The 15,152-nt window shown below is 48.4% G+C and overlaps 1 protein-coding gene across 1 annotated transcript in view; it reads left to right on the forward strand.

The window, feature by feature from the left end:
• LOC125450554 (uncharacterized) overlaps positions 1-15,152 on the forward strand; it is a 45,173-nt gene that overhangs the window by 15,590 nt on the left and 14,431 nt on the right. Inside the window, exons 3-5 of the mRNA XM_059641020.1 lie at positions 233-791; positions 8,410-8,559; positions 11,084-11,226. Of these exons, the coding sequence (XP_059497003.1) occupies positions 294-791; positions 8,410-8,559; positions 11,084-11,226 (791 nt within the window). The 5' untranslated portion in view covers positions 233-293. The remainder of the gene's footprint in view (positions 1-232; positions 792-8,409; positions 8,560-11,083; positions 11,227-15,152) is intronic.

The raw sequence follows: 15,152 nt of genomic DNA on the forward strand, positions 1-15,152 counted from the left end.
GGGGCTGGATGGCCTGAATGAACTGCTAGACGGTGTGGTGGGTTAGGGCCAATCAAGAGATAGCATTGAACGATCATCTGATGCCAGGACATGGGAGGATAACAGGGAAAAGGCAAGAGAGTGGACCTAGTTGAGTTGTTCTTTCAGAAGACCAGCACCAAGTCAAATGAGCTGAATGGTCTCTGTTAGTGCTGTGTGATTATATTTGGAATATCTCTTTGTTTAATTGCAGGCAGAAGATTCAGGAGCACAGGGCTGCTGAAGGATTACTGCCTCTGCGGCCACAGTAACACATGGGTGGTTGTTCCAGTCAGTCACTGTGCCTTGGACATGAGAGTAATCACTGCCAGGCTCGGCTGCTGCCAGGGCCATCTGACATTCACAAACAGCGGCGTCAAACAGTGCCTGGGAGTGAGCACAATGGCCTGAAGCTGAGCAGTGATGATTTGGAGAAGATCACCAGTGCTTGGAACTGTCAAGACATTGGATCAATGACCAAACAGAGTGATGGAGAGTCAAAGGAGATCAACAAATTAGAGATAGTTACAGATGATATCTCCAACATTAAACATGATTCTCTCCATCAGTTCTGGCTGTCACTGGGAAGGAATTGCAGACGTGAATGTGGGACTGGACAGCCTTGGCAAACAGTGACTGAAATCAAAGAAGTGACTGAGACGGTTATCACTGAGGTCATTGAAGTCATTGAGTTCCCGGTCACTCAGAGGAGGAGCGAGCCAAAGAAAACAGCCACAGCTGGGATCTTGCTGTGCCATAAGCAATCTGTGGAGGTCAACAGTCAATTTCACTGAGCTTTGGTCTAGTCCTCGGCATTGTCCATTCCACCCCTGTTGCTCCACATCGAGTGTTTTCTCCCACTCATCCAGACTGTCTCTCTGACCCCTTCTCCTTGATGATGGTTCACTACATGTTCTCTGAGCTTACCTTCATTGTCCTGTCTCACCACATCCGACTCTCTGATTCTGGCCAATTTCCTCCTCTGTTTTCTCTCCTCCATAATCAACAGACTAGAACCATTTCCTCATTGCTCTTCTCTCAGTGGACAACAGGAAGAAAGTGGAGAATTTAAACGGCTACTTTGTAACAACAGCAGAGAGAACCGGAGAGAATTGACATGTCTGGTAATATTTGTGGAGACAAGGCAGAGTTAACATTTTGAGTCCAGTACAATTCCTGTTCAGAGATCTGAATATTTGGATTGGGTTCTAAAGAAGGATTAAATCAAACTTGAAATATTAGCTCTGTTCCTTTCTTCATGGATGCTGCTGGACCTGTCGAGTTTCTCTGGTATTCTGTGTTTGTTTCAGATTTCCAATATCCACCGTACTTGGGCCTGTATTTGCTAAAGGTTTGAAAAATGAGGGGTGATTGCATGAAAAAATGAACATGATTCTTATAGAATAGATAGGAGACAGAGGATGCTGGAGACCACCCACAGCCTCCAACCTCATTGTTCCCCAACCCCGCACGGCCCGTTTCTATCTCCTTCCCAAAATCCACAAACCTGCCTGCCCTGGTCGACCCATCGTCTCAGCCTGCTCCTGCCCCACCGAACTCATCTCCACCTATCTGGACTCCATTTTCTCCCCTTTGGTCCAGGAACTCCCCACCTACGTCCGTGACACCACCCATGCCCTCCACCTCCTCCAGGACTTCCAATTCCCTGGCCCCCAACACCTCATCTTCACCATGGACGTCCAGTCCCTATACACCTGCATTCCACATGCAGATGGCCTCAAGGCCCTCCGCTTCTTCCTGTCCCACAGGCCGGACCAGTCCCCCTCCACCGACACCCTCATACGCCTAGCCAAACTCGTCCTCACCCTCAACAACTTCTCTTTTCGATTTCTCCCACTTCCTACAGACTAAGGGGGTGGCCATGGGCACCCGCATGGACCCCAGCCATGCCTGCCTCTTTGTGGGTTACGTGGAACAGTCCCTCTTCTGCACCTACACAGGCCCCAAACCCCACCTCTTCCTCCGTTACATTGATGACTGTGTCGGCGCCGCCTCTTGCTTCCCCAGAGGAGCTCGAACAGTTCATCCACTTCACCAACACCTTCCACCCCAACCTCCAGGCCATCTCCAGTACATCCCTCACCTTCCTGGACCACTCAGTCTCCATCTCAGGCAACCACCGAGAAACTGATATCCATTTCAAGCCCACTGACTCCCACAGCTACCTAGATTACACCTCCTCCCACCCACCCTCCTGCAAAAATTCCATCCCCTATTCCCAATTCCTCCTCCTCCGCCGCATCTGCTCCCACAATGAGGCATTCCACTCCCGCACATCCCAGATGTCCAAGTTCTTCAAGGACTGCAACTTTCCCCCCACAGTGGTCGAGAACGCCCTTGACCGCGTCTCCCGCATTTCCCGCAACACATCCCTCACACCCCAACCCCACCACACCCGCCACCTTCCCCTGCAACTGCAGGAAATGCTACACTTGCCCCCACACCTCCTCCCTCACCCCTATCCCAGGCCCCAAGATGACATTCCACATTAAGCAGAGGTTCACCTGCACATCTGCCAATGTGGTATACTGCATCCACTGTACCCGGTGTGGCTCCCTCTACATTGGGGAAACCAAGCGGAGGCTTGGGGACCGCTTTGCAGAACTCCTCCACTCGGTTCGCAATAAACAACTGCACCTCCCAGTCGCCAACCATTTCCACTCCCCCTCCCATTCTTTAGATGACATGTCCATCATGGGCCTCCTGCAGTGCCACAATGATGCCACCCGAAGGTTGCAGGAACAGCAACTCATATTCCGCTTGGGAACCCTGCAGCCCAATGGTGTCAATGTGGACTTCACCAGCTTCAAAATCTCCCCTTCCCCCACCACATCCCTAAACCAGCCCAGTTCGTCCCCTCCCCCCACTGCACCACACAACCAGCCCAGCTCTTCTCCTCCACCCACTGCATCCCAAAACCAGTCCAACCTGTCTCTGCCTCCCTAACCTGTTCTTCCTCTCACCCATCCCTTCCTCCCACCCCAAGCCGCACCTCCATCTCCTACCTACTAACCTCATCCCACCTCCTTGACCTGTCCGTCTTCCCTGGACTGACATATCCCCTCCCTACCTCCCCACCTACACTCTCCTCTCCACCTATCTTCTTTTCTCTCCATCTTCGGTCCGCCTCCCCCTCTCTCCCTATTTATTCCAGAACCCTCATCCCATCCCCCTCTCTGATGAAGGGTCTAGGCCCGAAACGTCAGCTTTTGTGCTCCTGAGATGCTGCTGAGCCTGCTGTGTTCATCCAGCCTCACATTTTATTATCTTACAGAGGATGATGGAGGGTTTCTTTTCAGACTGAAGGCCTGTGACCAGCAATGTGCCGCAAGGATCGGTGTTGGGTCCATTGCTTTTTGTTATTTATATAAATGATTTGGAGATGAAGAAAGGAGGTATGATTAGCTCTTTGCAGATGACATCAAAATTAATGGACAGCAAAGAATGTTATCTCAGATTACGACATGACCTTGATCACTTGGGCCAATGGGCTGAGGAGTGGCAGATAGAGTTTAATTTAGATAAATGTGAGCTTTTGGATTTTGGAAAGGCAAGGGGGCAGGACTTACACATAGAACATAGAGAAGTACAGCACAGTACAGGCCCTTCGGCCCACGATGTTGTGCCGTGGAATAATCCTAGTCCAAAAATAAAATAACCTGACCTACATTCCCCTCAATTCACTGCTGTCCATGTGCATGTCCAGCAGTCGCTTAAATGTCACTAATGACTCTGCTTCCACGACTACCACTGGTAAACTATTCCATGCGCTCACAACTGTCTGGGTGAAGAACCTCCCTCTGATGTCTCCTCTATACCTTCCTCCTAACACCTTAAAACTATGACCCCTCGTGGCAATCAATCCTGTCCTGGGGAAATGTCTCTGGCTATCGATCTGTCCATGCCTCTCATTACCTTGTACACCTCGATCAGGTCACCTCTCTTCCTCCTTCTCTCCAGAGAGAAAAGTCCGAGCTCAGTCAACCTCTCCTTGTAAGACAAGCCCTCCAGTCCAGGCAACATCCTGGTAAACCTCCTTTGCACCCTCTCCAAAGCCTCCACATCTTTCCTATATTAGGGTGACCAGAACTGGACACAATATTCCAAGTGTGGTCTCACCAGTGTTTTGTAAAGCTGCAGTATAACCTCACGGCTCTTAAACTCGATCCCCCTGTTAATGAAAGCCAAAACACCATATGCTTTCTTAACAACCTTATCCACCTGGGTGGCAACTTCAAGGGAGCTATGCACTTGAACACCAAGATCCCGTTGTTCCCCCACAGTACCGAGAATCCTGCCTTTAATCCTATATTCAGCATTTAAATTCGACCTTCCAAAATGCATCACTTTGCATTTATCCAGGTTGAACTCCATCTGCCATTTCTCAGCCCGGCTCTGCATACAGTCAATGTGTCACTGAAGCCTGCAATAGCCCTCGATACTATCAACGGCACCTCCAACCTTTGTGTCATCAGCAAACATACTAACCCACCCCTCAACCTTCTCATTCAAATCATTTATAAAAACTACAAAGAGCAGAGGCCCAAGAACAGAGCCCTGCGGGACACCACTCAGCACTGACCTCCAGGCAGAATACTTACCATCTACAACCACTCTCTGCCTCCTGTCAGCCAACCAATTCTGAATCCAGACAGCCAAGTCACCCTGTATCCCATACCTCCTGACTTTATGAATGAGCCTGCCGTGGGGAACCTTATCAAATGCCTTCTGAAGTCCATGCATTCCACATCGTCAACACTCAATGGCAAGGTTCTGGGAAGTGTTACTGAACATGTTATGGCTGTACAGGACATTGGTTAGGCCATTTTTGGAATACTGCATATAATTCTGGTCTCCCTGTTACAGGAAAGATGTTGTGAAACTTGAAAGGGTTCAGAAAAGATTTACAAGGGTGTTTCCGGGTTTGAGCTACAGGGTGGGGCTGAATGGACTGGGGCTATTTTCCCCGCAGCATCAGAGGCTGTGGGATGACATTATAGAAGCTGATAAAGTCATGAATGGGGTAACTAGTCAGGGAACAATGGACCTGAACACCCAGATCTCTCTGTTCATCAATTTTCCCTAGGACTTTTCCATTTACTGTATAGTTCGCTCTTGAATTGGATCTTCCAAAATGCATCACGTCGCATTTGCCTGGATTGAACTCCATCTGCCATTTCTCCACCCAACTCTCCAATCTATCTATATTCTGCTGTAATTTCTGACAGTCCCCTTCACTATCAGCTACTCCACCAATCTTAGTGTCATCTACAAACTTGCTAATCAGACCACCCACACCTTCCTCCAGATCATTTACATATATCACAAACAACAGTGGTCCCAGCACAGATCCCTATGGAACACCACTAGTCACAGTTCTCCATTTTGAGAAACTCCCTTCCACTACAACTCTGTCTCCTGTTGCCCAGCCAGTTCTCCATCCATCTAGCTAGTACACCCTGGACTCCATGCAACTTCACTTTCTCCATTAGCCTACCACGGGGAACCTTATCAAACGCCTCTCTGAAGTCCATGCATATGGCATCTGCAGCTCTTCCCTCATCAATCAACTTTGTTACTTCTTCAAAGAATTCTATCAAGTCGGGTATGGATGCTAGGGCAGTTGCTTGCTCCTCCTGCAGAATGTGGCAGGTGGGAGACATGGCACATGTCTCCGCTTGCTACATCTGCGGGAAGTGCACCCAACTCCAGCTCCTTGGAAACCGTGTTAGGGAAATGGAGCTGGAGCTGGATGAACTATGGATCATTCGGGAGTCAGAGGGGGTAATTGAGAGGAGTTACCAGGAGTTGGTCACTTCTAAGGCTCAGGACAAGGATAGATGGGTTACAGTTAGGAGGAGGAAAGGGGACAGACAGACAGTGCAGAGATCCCCTGTGGGCATTCCCCTCCGCAATAAGCATACCGTTTTGGATACTGCTGGGGGGAATGACCTACCAGAGGAAAGCCATAGTAGTCAGTTCTCTGGCACTGAGCCTGACACTGTGGCAAAGAAGGGAAGGGGGCAGAATAGAAAAGTGCTCTTGGTAGGGGACTCGATAGTTAGGGGAATCGACAGGAGATTTTGTGGTCAGGATCGGGATTCCCGGAAGGTATGTTACCTCCCTGGTGCCGGGGTCCGGGACGTCTCCGCTCGGGTGTATAAGGTTCTAAAAAGGGGAGGGCGAACAGCCAGAAATCGTGTTACAAATTGGCACTAATGATATAGCCAGAAAAAGGATTGAGGATATAAAAAGTGTTTTCAGGGAGTTAGGATGGAAGCTGCAAAGCAGGACGAACAGAGTAGTGTTCTCTAGTTTACTACCGGTGCCACGAGATAGTGAGGCGAGGAACAGGGAGCGGGCGCAGCTTAACACGTGCCTGCGCAGCTGGTGTAGGAGGGAGGGCTTCAGATATGTAGATAATTGGGATAACTTCTGGGGAAGGTGGGACCTGTACAAGAAGGACGGGTTGCATCTGAACTGGAAGGGGACCAATGTCCTGGGTGGAAGTTATGCTCGAGTAGTTCGAGAGGGTTTAAGCAAGTATGACAGTGGGGTGGGAACCTGAGCTGTATACCGGAGGTGAGAGTTGATGCAGGTGAGGCAGTAGCAAGAGGTAGACCAGCTAGTGGGAAGGATTTTCCTGGGAAGGAACCAAGGGATCAGTTAAAGTGTGTTTGCTTTAACGCAAGGAGTATCAGGAATAAAAGTGATGAACTTAGAGCGTGGATCAGTACCTGGTGCTATGATGTTGTGGCCATAACAGAGACATGGGTTTCTCATGGGCAGGAATGGTTGCTGGATGTTCCAGGGTTTAGAACATTTAAAAAGAATAGGGAGGGGGGAAAAAGAGGAGGGGATGTAGCACTACTAATCAGAGAGGGTATCACAGCTACAGAAGCTTCCATTGTCGAGGAAGATCTGCCTACCGAGTCAGTATGGGTGGAAATTAGGAACAGCAAGGGAGCAGTCACCTCGTTAGGGGTTTACTCCAGGCCCCCCAATAGCAGCAGGGAGATTGAAGAAAGCATAGGTCGACAGATTTTGGAAAAGTGTGGACGTAGTAGGGTTGTTGTAATGGGTGACTTTAACTTTCCTAATATTGATTGGAACCTGCTTCGAGCAGAAGATTTGAATGGAGCTGTTTTTGTAAGGTGTGTTCAGGAGGGTTTCCTAATGCAGTACGTTGACAGGCCGACGAGGGGAGAGGCCATTCTAGACTTGGTGCTCGTAAATGAGCCGGGGCAGGTATCAGATCTTGTGGTGGGAGAGCATTTTGGTGATAGTGACCATAACTGCCTCACATTCTACATAGCTATGGAGAAGGAGAGGATTAGACAAAATGGGAGGATATTTAATTGGGGACGAGGAAACTATGATGCGAATAGACATGAGTTAGGAAGCATGGACTGGGAGCAATTGTTCCAAGGTAGGGGCACTTTCGACATGTGGAGACTGTTTAAGGAACAGTTGTTGCGAGTGATGAGTTAATATGTCCCTCTGAGACAGGCAAGAAGGGGTAAGATAAAGGAACCTTGGATGACGAGAGCGGTGGAGCTTCTCGTCAAAAGGAAGAAGGTAGCTTACATAAGGTGCAGGAAGCTAGGGTCAAGGTCAGCTAGAGAGGATTACAGGCAGGCTAGGAAAGAGCTCACAAATGGTCTGTGGAGAGCCAGGAGGGGGCACGAGAAAGGCTTGGCAGAACAGATTAGGGAGAACACAAAGGCATTTTACACTTATGTGAGGAATAAGAGAATGGTTAAAGAAAGAGTAGGGCCGATCAGGGATAGCATAGGGAACTTGTGTGTGGAGTCTGAAGAGGTAGGGGAAGCCCTAAATGAGTTTTTTGCTTCTGTCTTTACGAAAGAAACGAACTTTGTAGTGAATGAAACCTTTGAAGAGTAGGTGGCATGCTGGAATGGATAGAGATAGACGAAGCTGATGTGCTGAAAATTTTGTCAAACATTAAGATTGACAAGTCACCAGGCCCGGACCAGATTTGTCCTCGGCTGCTTTGGGAAACGAGAAATGCAATTGCTTCGCCTCTGTTCCTGTCGCAAGTGGCTCAGTGGTTAGCCCTGCTGCCTCACAATGGCAGGGACCTGGGTGATGGTTTGTGTAAGTTTTCTCTCACAGTCCAAAGATCTGCAGATTAGGTAGATTAACCATGGTAAATTGTCCAGGTATGTGCATTGAAAATGCAGGGTTAAAGAGATAGGTTAGGTGGGTCTGGGTGGGATGCTCTTTGGAGTGTTGGTGTGGACTTGAAGGGCCAAATGACCTGCTTCCACACAAAGGGATTCCATGTTTATTTTCTGTCTCTCTTGCACTGTCTCTGAGTGTCTTGAAAAATTTTCTTCTCTTCACCAGGACCCTGGCCAACCTTGCCCTCCATTGGCCTCAGGACCTGTTGATGATGATTCAGAAAGTTGGATCAATGACATTGAAGATGTGGAAACCAATCAGAGGCCTCCCTCCTCTGAGCTGGAGGTACTGAAAGCACAATTACAGGAAGAGAAGGTAATGGTCTCATTGAGACAGATACCTCAGGCATCTTCCATAGGCAACGTTGAGAAGTTATTGTTGCGTGTTGAGAAGTTGCTTCTCTCGATTGAACTGTCTGATGCTAACAGCCACAAACTGGAACAGATTCAGAGTGTGATCAGACTGTAGTAGTCCTTATTGATCCTGAGCTGGGGCAGGGACAGTGTGTGAAGGGACTGAGCTGGGCACGGTTCAGTACTTCATGGGATTTCCAAGTTTCAGTTTTCCTTTGATTCAGATCCAGGGCCAATGGCTTGGAGCCAAACAAACACGACTCTGTTGTTTTTAAAAAAATGCAAAGAATACGAAGCGCTGATGGTCTTCTTCATCACCAGTTGTAGTGCGATTTCTAGAAACAAGCATTTAGTGCAAAATTAACTGTCACTCAGATACATGCAGATCAACTAGGGAAAATCAGACTGAATCTTACGGCAGAATTGTGTTTAACTAACTTTGCTGAAGCTTGTTGAAGAAGTAACAAACAGGCTCGATTAGAGTCACACTGTGGGTGTGGTGTACAAGGTTTTCCAGAAGTGTTTGATAGTTTTATTTTCATTCATGGGATGGGAATCACTGATTGAGCCAGCATTTATTGCCCGTCCCTAGTTGCCCCTTGAGAAGGTGGCGGTGAGCTGCCTCCTTGAACTGCTGCATGCAGGTAGACCCGAAGTTCCCTTTAGGAGGGAATTCCAGGATTTCGACCCAGCAACCCTGAAGGAATGGCCGATATACTTCCAAGCCAGGATTGTGAATGGCTTGGAGGGGCTCTTGCGCAGGGGGTGGTGTTCCCATGTATCTGCTGCCCTTGTCCTTCTAGATGGAAGTGGTTGTGGGTTGGAAGGTGCTGTCTGAGGATCTTTGTCACTGAGGGACAATGTAAAATAAGGGGTATAATTCCGAAGGGGTTGGGAGGCCGGGGGAGCTGGGCGTGTATGTCACAGATCGCTGAAGGTGGTGGGACAGGGGGACAGGGCAGTGAATAAACAGACAGGGCCCTCGGCTTTATTATTCGGGCATAGAGTACAAGAGCCAGGAGGTGATGTTAAACTACTACAAGATACTTGTTAGACCCTAAGCTGGAGTCTAGTGCACGGTTGTGGGAGCCACATTATAGGAAAGATGTGAATGTGTTGGAGAGAGGGCAGAAAGCAGGAATGGTTCCAGGAATGAGAAACATCAGTCAGGAGGATTGATTGAAGAAGGTGGGACTGTTCTCCCTGGAGAGAAAGCAGCTGAGAGGGAGATCAGAGAGAGATTTTCAAAATCAGGAGCGGGGCTGGACAGAGCACATGTGGAGAAACTGTTCCAGCTTGTACAAGGATCGAAAACACAAGGAGCATAGACTTGAATAAGTGCAAATGAAGCAAGGCTGATGTGAGAGAAAATGTTCTCACACCGCAAGTAGTTAAGGAATGGGATGCACTGCTTGGGAATGCGCTGGAGACAGGTCCAATGGAGGGTTTAGAGTCTGGAATGTACTGTCTGATAGTGTGGGGAGGGGCAGGTTCACTTGAGGGGTTAGGGTCTGGAATGTACTGCCTGAGGGTGGGGGGGGCAGGTTCACTGGAGGGGTTAGGGTTTGGAATGTACTGTCTGAGAGTGTGGGGGGAGCAGGTTCACTCGAGGGGTTAGGGTCTGGAACGTACTGTCTGAGAATGTGGGGGGGACAGGGTCACTCGAGGAGTTAGGGTCTGGAACGTACTGTCTGAGAATGTGGGGGGGACAGGGTCACTCGAGGAGTTAGGGTCTGGAACGTACTGTCTGAGAGTGTCGGGAACTGAGTCAGTTTGAAAAGGAAAGATGTACAGGGTTGCAGGGCGAGGACAGGGGCTTACCACTCAACGAATTGTACCTTCAGTGGGCTAGTACAGACAGAACAGGACGAATGGCCTCCTCCTAATTGATGTTGCTGGATTCTGTGAGAAGTTATTGAGTATTTTTTTAATTAATTCATAGAATGTGGGCATTGCTGGTGAAGCTGGTATCCATTGCCCGTCTTTAACTGCCTTTCTGAAAGATGTACTACCCAGGCTGTGTAAGGCATCGGTCAAATCATATTTGCAATATAGGGAGCAGTTTTGAGCCCCATATCTGAGGAAGGATGTATTGGATCCTGAGGAGATTTCCAAGAATAATCCCGGGAATGAAGGGCATGTCATATGAGGAGTGGTTGAGGACTCTGGATCTGTGCTCCATTGCGTTTTGTGGGAGGAGGGGAATCTGATTGAAAGTTACAGAATGCTGAGAAGCCTGGAGAGAGTGGGTGTGGAGAAGGTGTTTCCATTAGTAGAAGAGACGAGGGCACAGCCTCATAGTGAAGGGACGATCCTGGAGAACTGAGATGGGAAGGAATTTCTTCAGCAGAGGGGGGTAACTCTGTGGAGCCTATTGCCACAAAAGTTGGTGGAGACGGAGTCATTGTGTGTATTTAAAACGGACATGAAGCAGTGGTTCTGGTGACGGTTTCGGTGGTGGTCATCTGATTCTGATGGTTTTACAGCTGCTCCGGCGCCTGGTGGAAGCTCATCGACCGAGTATGGAAGCTGTGACTGAGGGGCAGCAGTTCGGTGCCTCAGAAAACCAAGCTCAGGCCCAGAACCTGCCCCAACGCTGGCAGTCCCTACTCCAGGTTACTGCTGATCGGTGAGTTCACACTCTCTTTCAGTTATATCCTCTCTTATTTATTCAGTATTTCATGTTTTTCAAAATGAGTCTGGATTGTAGTGACAGGTTAGATTCTTCACGAGATTTTCTTTTGTATATGAAAGATAATAAATTACTCAGTTCAATTCCCAAGCCCATGGTTTACGCTGTGGTGGTGTTGGTGGTCATGGGGGTGGGGTGGGAGGTGGTGGGAGAAATGGGTTATATATTCATAATTCATGATGTGCTAATCCCAATTTCCTGCACTTGTCCCATATTCTTGAATGTTATATTGATATTTGAAGTGCTCCTGTGAATATGTTTCAAGATTGTAAGGTTTCCAGCCTCCACTGGTTACAACAGCAAATCAAACAGCTAGATATTCTGTCACAAGAGGCTGAGAGATCAATATACATGTGGGCAGGGAAATAGCTGATAGGGTTCAGCACAAAGAACAAAGAAAATTACAGCACAGGAACAGGCCCTTTGGCCCTCCAAGCCTGCGCCAATCCAGATCTTCTAGCTAAACCTATCACCTATTTTCCAGGGATTTGTATCCCTCTGCTCCCTGACCATTCATGTATCTGTCGAGATACATCTTAAATGACACTATCGTGTCCACCTCTACCACCTCCGTTGGCAACACGTTCCAGGCACCCACCACCCTCTGTGTAAAGAACTTTCCACGCATATCTCCCTTAAACTTTCCTCCTCTCACTTTGAACTCATGACCCCTAGTAATTGAGTCCCCCACTCTGGGAAAAAGCTTCTTGCTATCCACCCTGTCTATACCCCTCATGATTTTGTAGACCTCAATCAGGTCCCCCCTCAATCTCCATCTTTCTAATGAAAATAATCCTAATCTACTGAACCTTTCTTCATAGCTAGCACCCTCCATACCAGGCAACATTCTGGTGAACCTCCTCTGCACCCCCTCCAAAGCATCCACATCCTTTTGGTAATGTGGTGACCAGAACTGCACACAGTATTCCAAATGTGGCCGAACCAAAGTCCTATACAACTGTAACATGACCTGCCAACTCTTGTACTCAATGCCCCGGCCAATGAAGGAAAGCATGCCATATGCCTTCTTGACCACTCTATTGACCTGCGTTGCCACTTTCAGGGAACAATGGACCTGAACACCCAGATCTCTCTGTTCATCAATTTTCCCTAGGACTTTTCCATTTACTGTATAGTTCGCTCTTGAATTGGATCTTCCAAAATGCATCACGTCGCATTTGCCTGGATTGAACTCCATCTGCCATTTCTCCACCCAACTCTCCAATCTATCTATATTCTGCTGTAATTTCTGACAGTCCCCTTCACTATCAGCTACTCCACCAATCTTAGTGTCATCTACAAACTTGCTAATCAGACCACCCACACCTTCCTCCAGATCATTTACATATATCACAAACAACAGTGGTCCCAGCACAGATCCCTATGGAACACCACTAGTCACAGTTCTCCATTTTGAGAAACTCCCTTCCACTACAACTCTGTCTCCTGTTGCCCAGCCAGTTCTCCATCCATCTAGCTAGTACACCCTGGACTCCATGCAACTTCACTTTCTCCATTAGCCTACCACGGGGAACCTTATCAAACGCCTCTCTGAAGTCCATGCATATGGCATCTGCAGCTCTTCCCTCATCAATCAACTTTGTTACTTCTTCAAAGAATTCTATCAAGTCAGGTATGGATGCTAGGGCAGTTGCTTGCTCCTCCTGCAGAATGTGGCAGGTGGGAGACATGGCACATGTCTCCGCTTGCTACATCTGCGGGAAGTGCACCCAACTCCAGCTCCTTGGAAACCGTGTTAGGGAAATGGAGCTGGAGCTGGATGAACTATGGATCATTCGGGAGTCAGAGGGGGTAATTGAGAGGAGTTACCAGGAGTTGGTCACTTCTAAGGCTCAGGACAAGGATAGATGGGTTACAGTTAGGAGGAGGAAAGGGGACAGACAGACAGTGCAGAGATCCCCTGTGGGCATTCCCCTCCGCAATAAGCATACCGTTTTGGATACTGCTGGGGGGAATGACCGACCAGAGGAAAGCCATAGTAGTCAGTTCTCTGGCACTGAGCCTGACACTGTGGCAAAGAAGGGAAGGGGGCAGAATAGAAAAGTGCTCGTGGTAGGGGACTCGATAGTTAGGGGAATCGACAGGAGATTTTGTGGTCAGGATCGGGATTCCCGGAAGGTATGTTACCTCCCTGGTGCCGGGGTCCGGGACGTCTCCGCTCGGGTGTATAAGGTTCTAAAAAGGGGAGGGCGAACAGCCAGAAATCGTGTTACATATTGGCACTATTGATATAGCCAGAAAATGGATTGAGGATATAAAAAGTGTTTTCAGGGAGTTAGGATGGAAGCTGCAAAGCAGGACGAACAGAGTAGTGTTCTCTAGTTTACTACCGGTGCCACGAGATAGTGAGGCGAGGAACAGGGAGCGGGCGCAGCTTAACACGTGCCTGCGCAGCTGGTGTAGGAGGGAGGGCTTCAGATATGTAGATAATTGGGATAACTTCTGGGGAAGGTGGGACCTGTACAAGAAGGACGGGTTGCATCTGAACTGGAAGGGGACCAATGTCCTAGGTGGAAGTTATGCTCGAGTAGTTCGAGAGGGTTTAAGCTAGTATGACAGTGGGGTGGGAACCTGAGCTGTATACCGGAGGTGAGAGTTGATGCAGGTGAGGCAGTAGCAAGAGGTAGACCAGCTAGTGGGAAGGATTTTCCTGGGAAGGAACCAAGGGATCAGTTAAAGTGTGTTTGCTTTAACGCAAGGAGTATCAGGAAAAGAAGTGATGAACTTAGAGCATGGATCAGTACCTGGTGCTATGATGTTGTGGCCATAACAGAGACATGGGTTTCTCATGGGCAGGAATGGTTCCTGGATGTTCCAGGGTTTAGAACATTTAAAAAGAATAGGGAGGGGGGAGAAAGAGGAGGGGGTGTAGCACTACTAATCAGAGAGGGTATCACAGCTACAGAAGCTTCCATTGTCGAGGAAGATCTGCCTACTGAGTCAGTATGGGTGGAAATTAGGAGCAGCAAGGGAGTAGTCACCTCGTTAGGGGTTTACTACAGGCCCCCCAATAGCAGCAGGGAGATTGAAGAAAGCATAGGTCGACAGATTTTGGAAAAGTGTGGACGTAGTAGGGTTGTTGTAATGGGTGACTTTAACTTTCCTAATATTGATTGGAACCTCCTTCGAGCAGAAGATTTGAATGGAGCTGTTTTTGTAAGGTGTGTTCAGGAGGGTTTCCTAATGCAGTATGTTGACAGGCCGACGAGGGGAGAGGCCATTCTAGACTTGGTGCTCGTAAATGAGCCAGGGCAGGTATCAGATCTTGTGGTGGGAGAGCATTTTGGTGATAGTGACCATAACTGCCTCACATTCTACATAGCTATGGAGAAGGAGAGGATTAGGCAAAATGGGAGGATATTTAATTGGGGACGAGGAAACTATGATGCGAATAGACATGAGTTAGGAAGCATGGACTGGGAGCAATTATTCCATGGTAGTGGCACTTTCGACATGTGGAGACTGTTTAAGGAACAGTTGTTGCGAGTGATGAGTAAATATGTCCCTCTGAGACAGGCAAGAAGGGGTAAGATAAAGGAACCTTGGATGACGAGAGCGGTGGAGCTTCTCGTCAAAAGGAAGAAGGTAGCTTACATAAGGTGCAGGAAGCTAGGGTCAAGTTCAGCTAGAGAGGATTACAGGCAGGCTAGGAAAGAGCTCACAAATGGTCTGAGGAGACCCAGGAGGGGGCACGAGAAAGGCTTGGCAGAACAGATTAGGGAGAACACAAAGGCATTTTACACTTATGTGAGGAATAAGAGAATGGTTAAAGAAAGAGTAGGGCCGATCAGGGATAGCATAGGGAACTTGTGTGTGGAGTCTGAAGAGGTAGGGGAAGCCCT

The sequence above is a fragment of the Stegostoma tigrinum genome, chromosome 2, assembly GCF_030684315.1.
Source record: "Stegostoma tigrinum isolate sSteTig4 chromosome 2, sSteTig4.hap1, whole genome shotgun sequence".
Classification (NCBI taxonomy): Eukaryota; Metazoa; Chordata; class Chondrichthyes; order Orectolobiformes; family Stegostomatidae; genus Stegostoma; species Stegostoma tigrinum.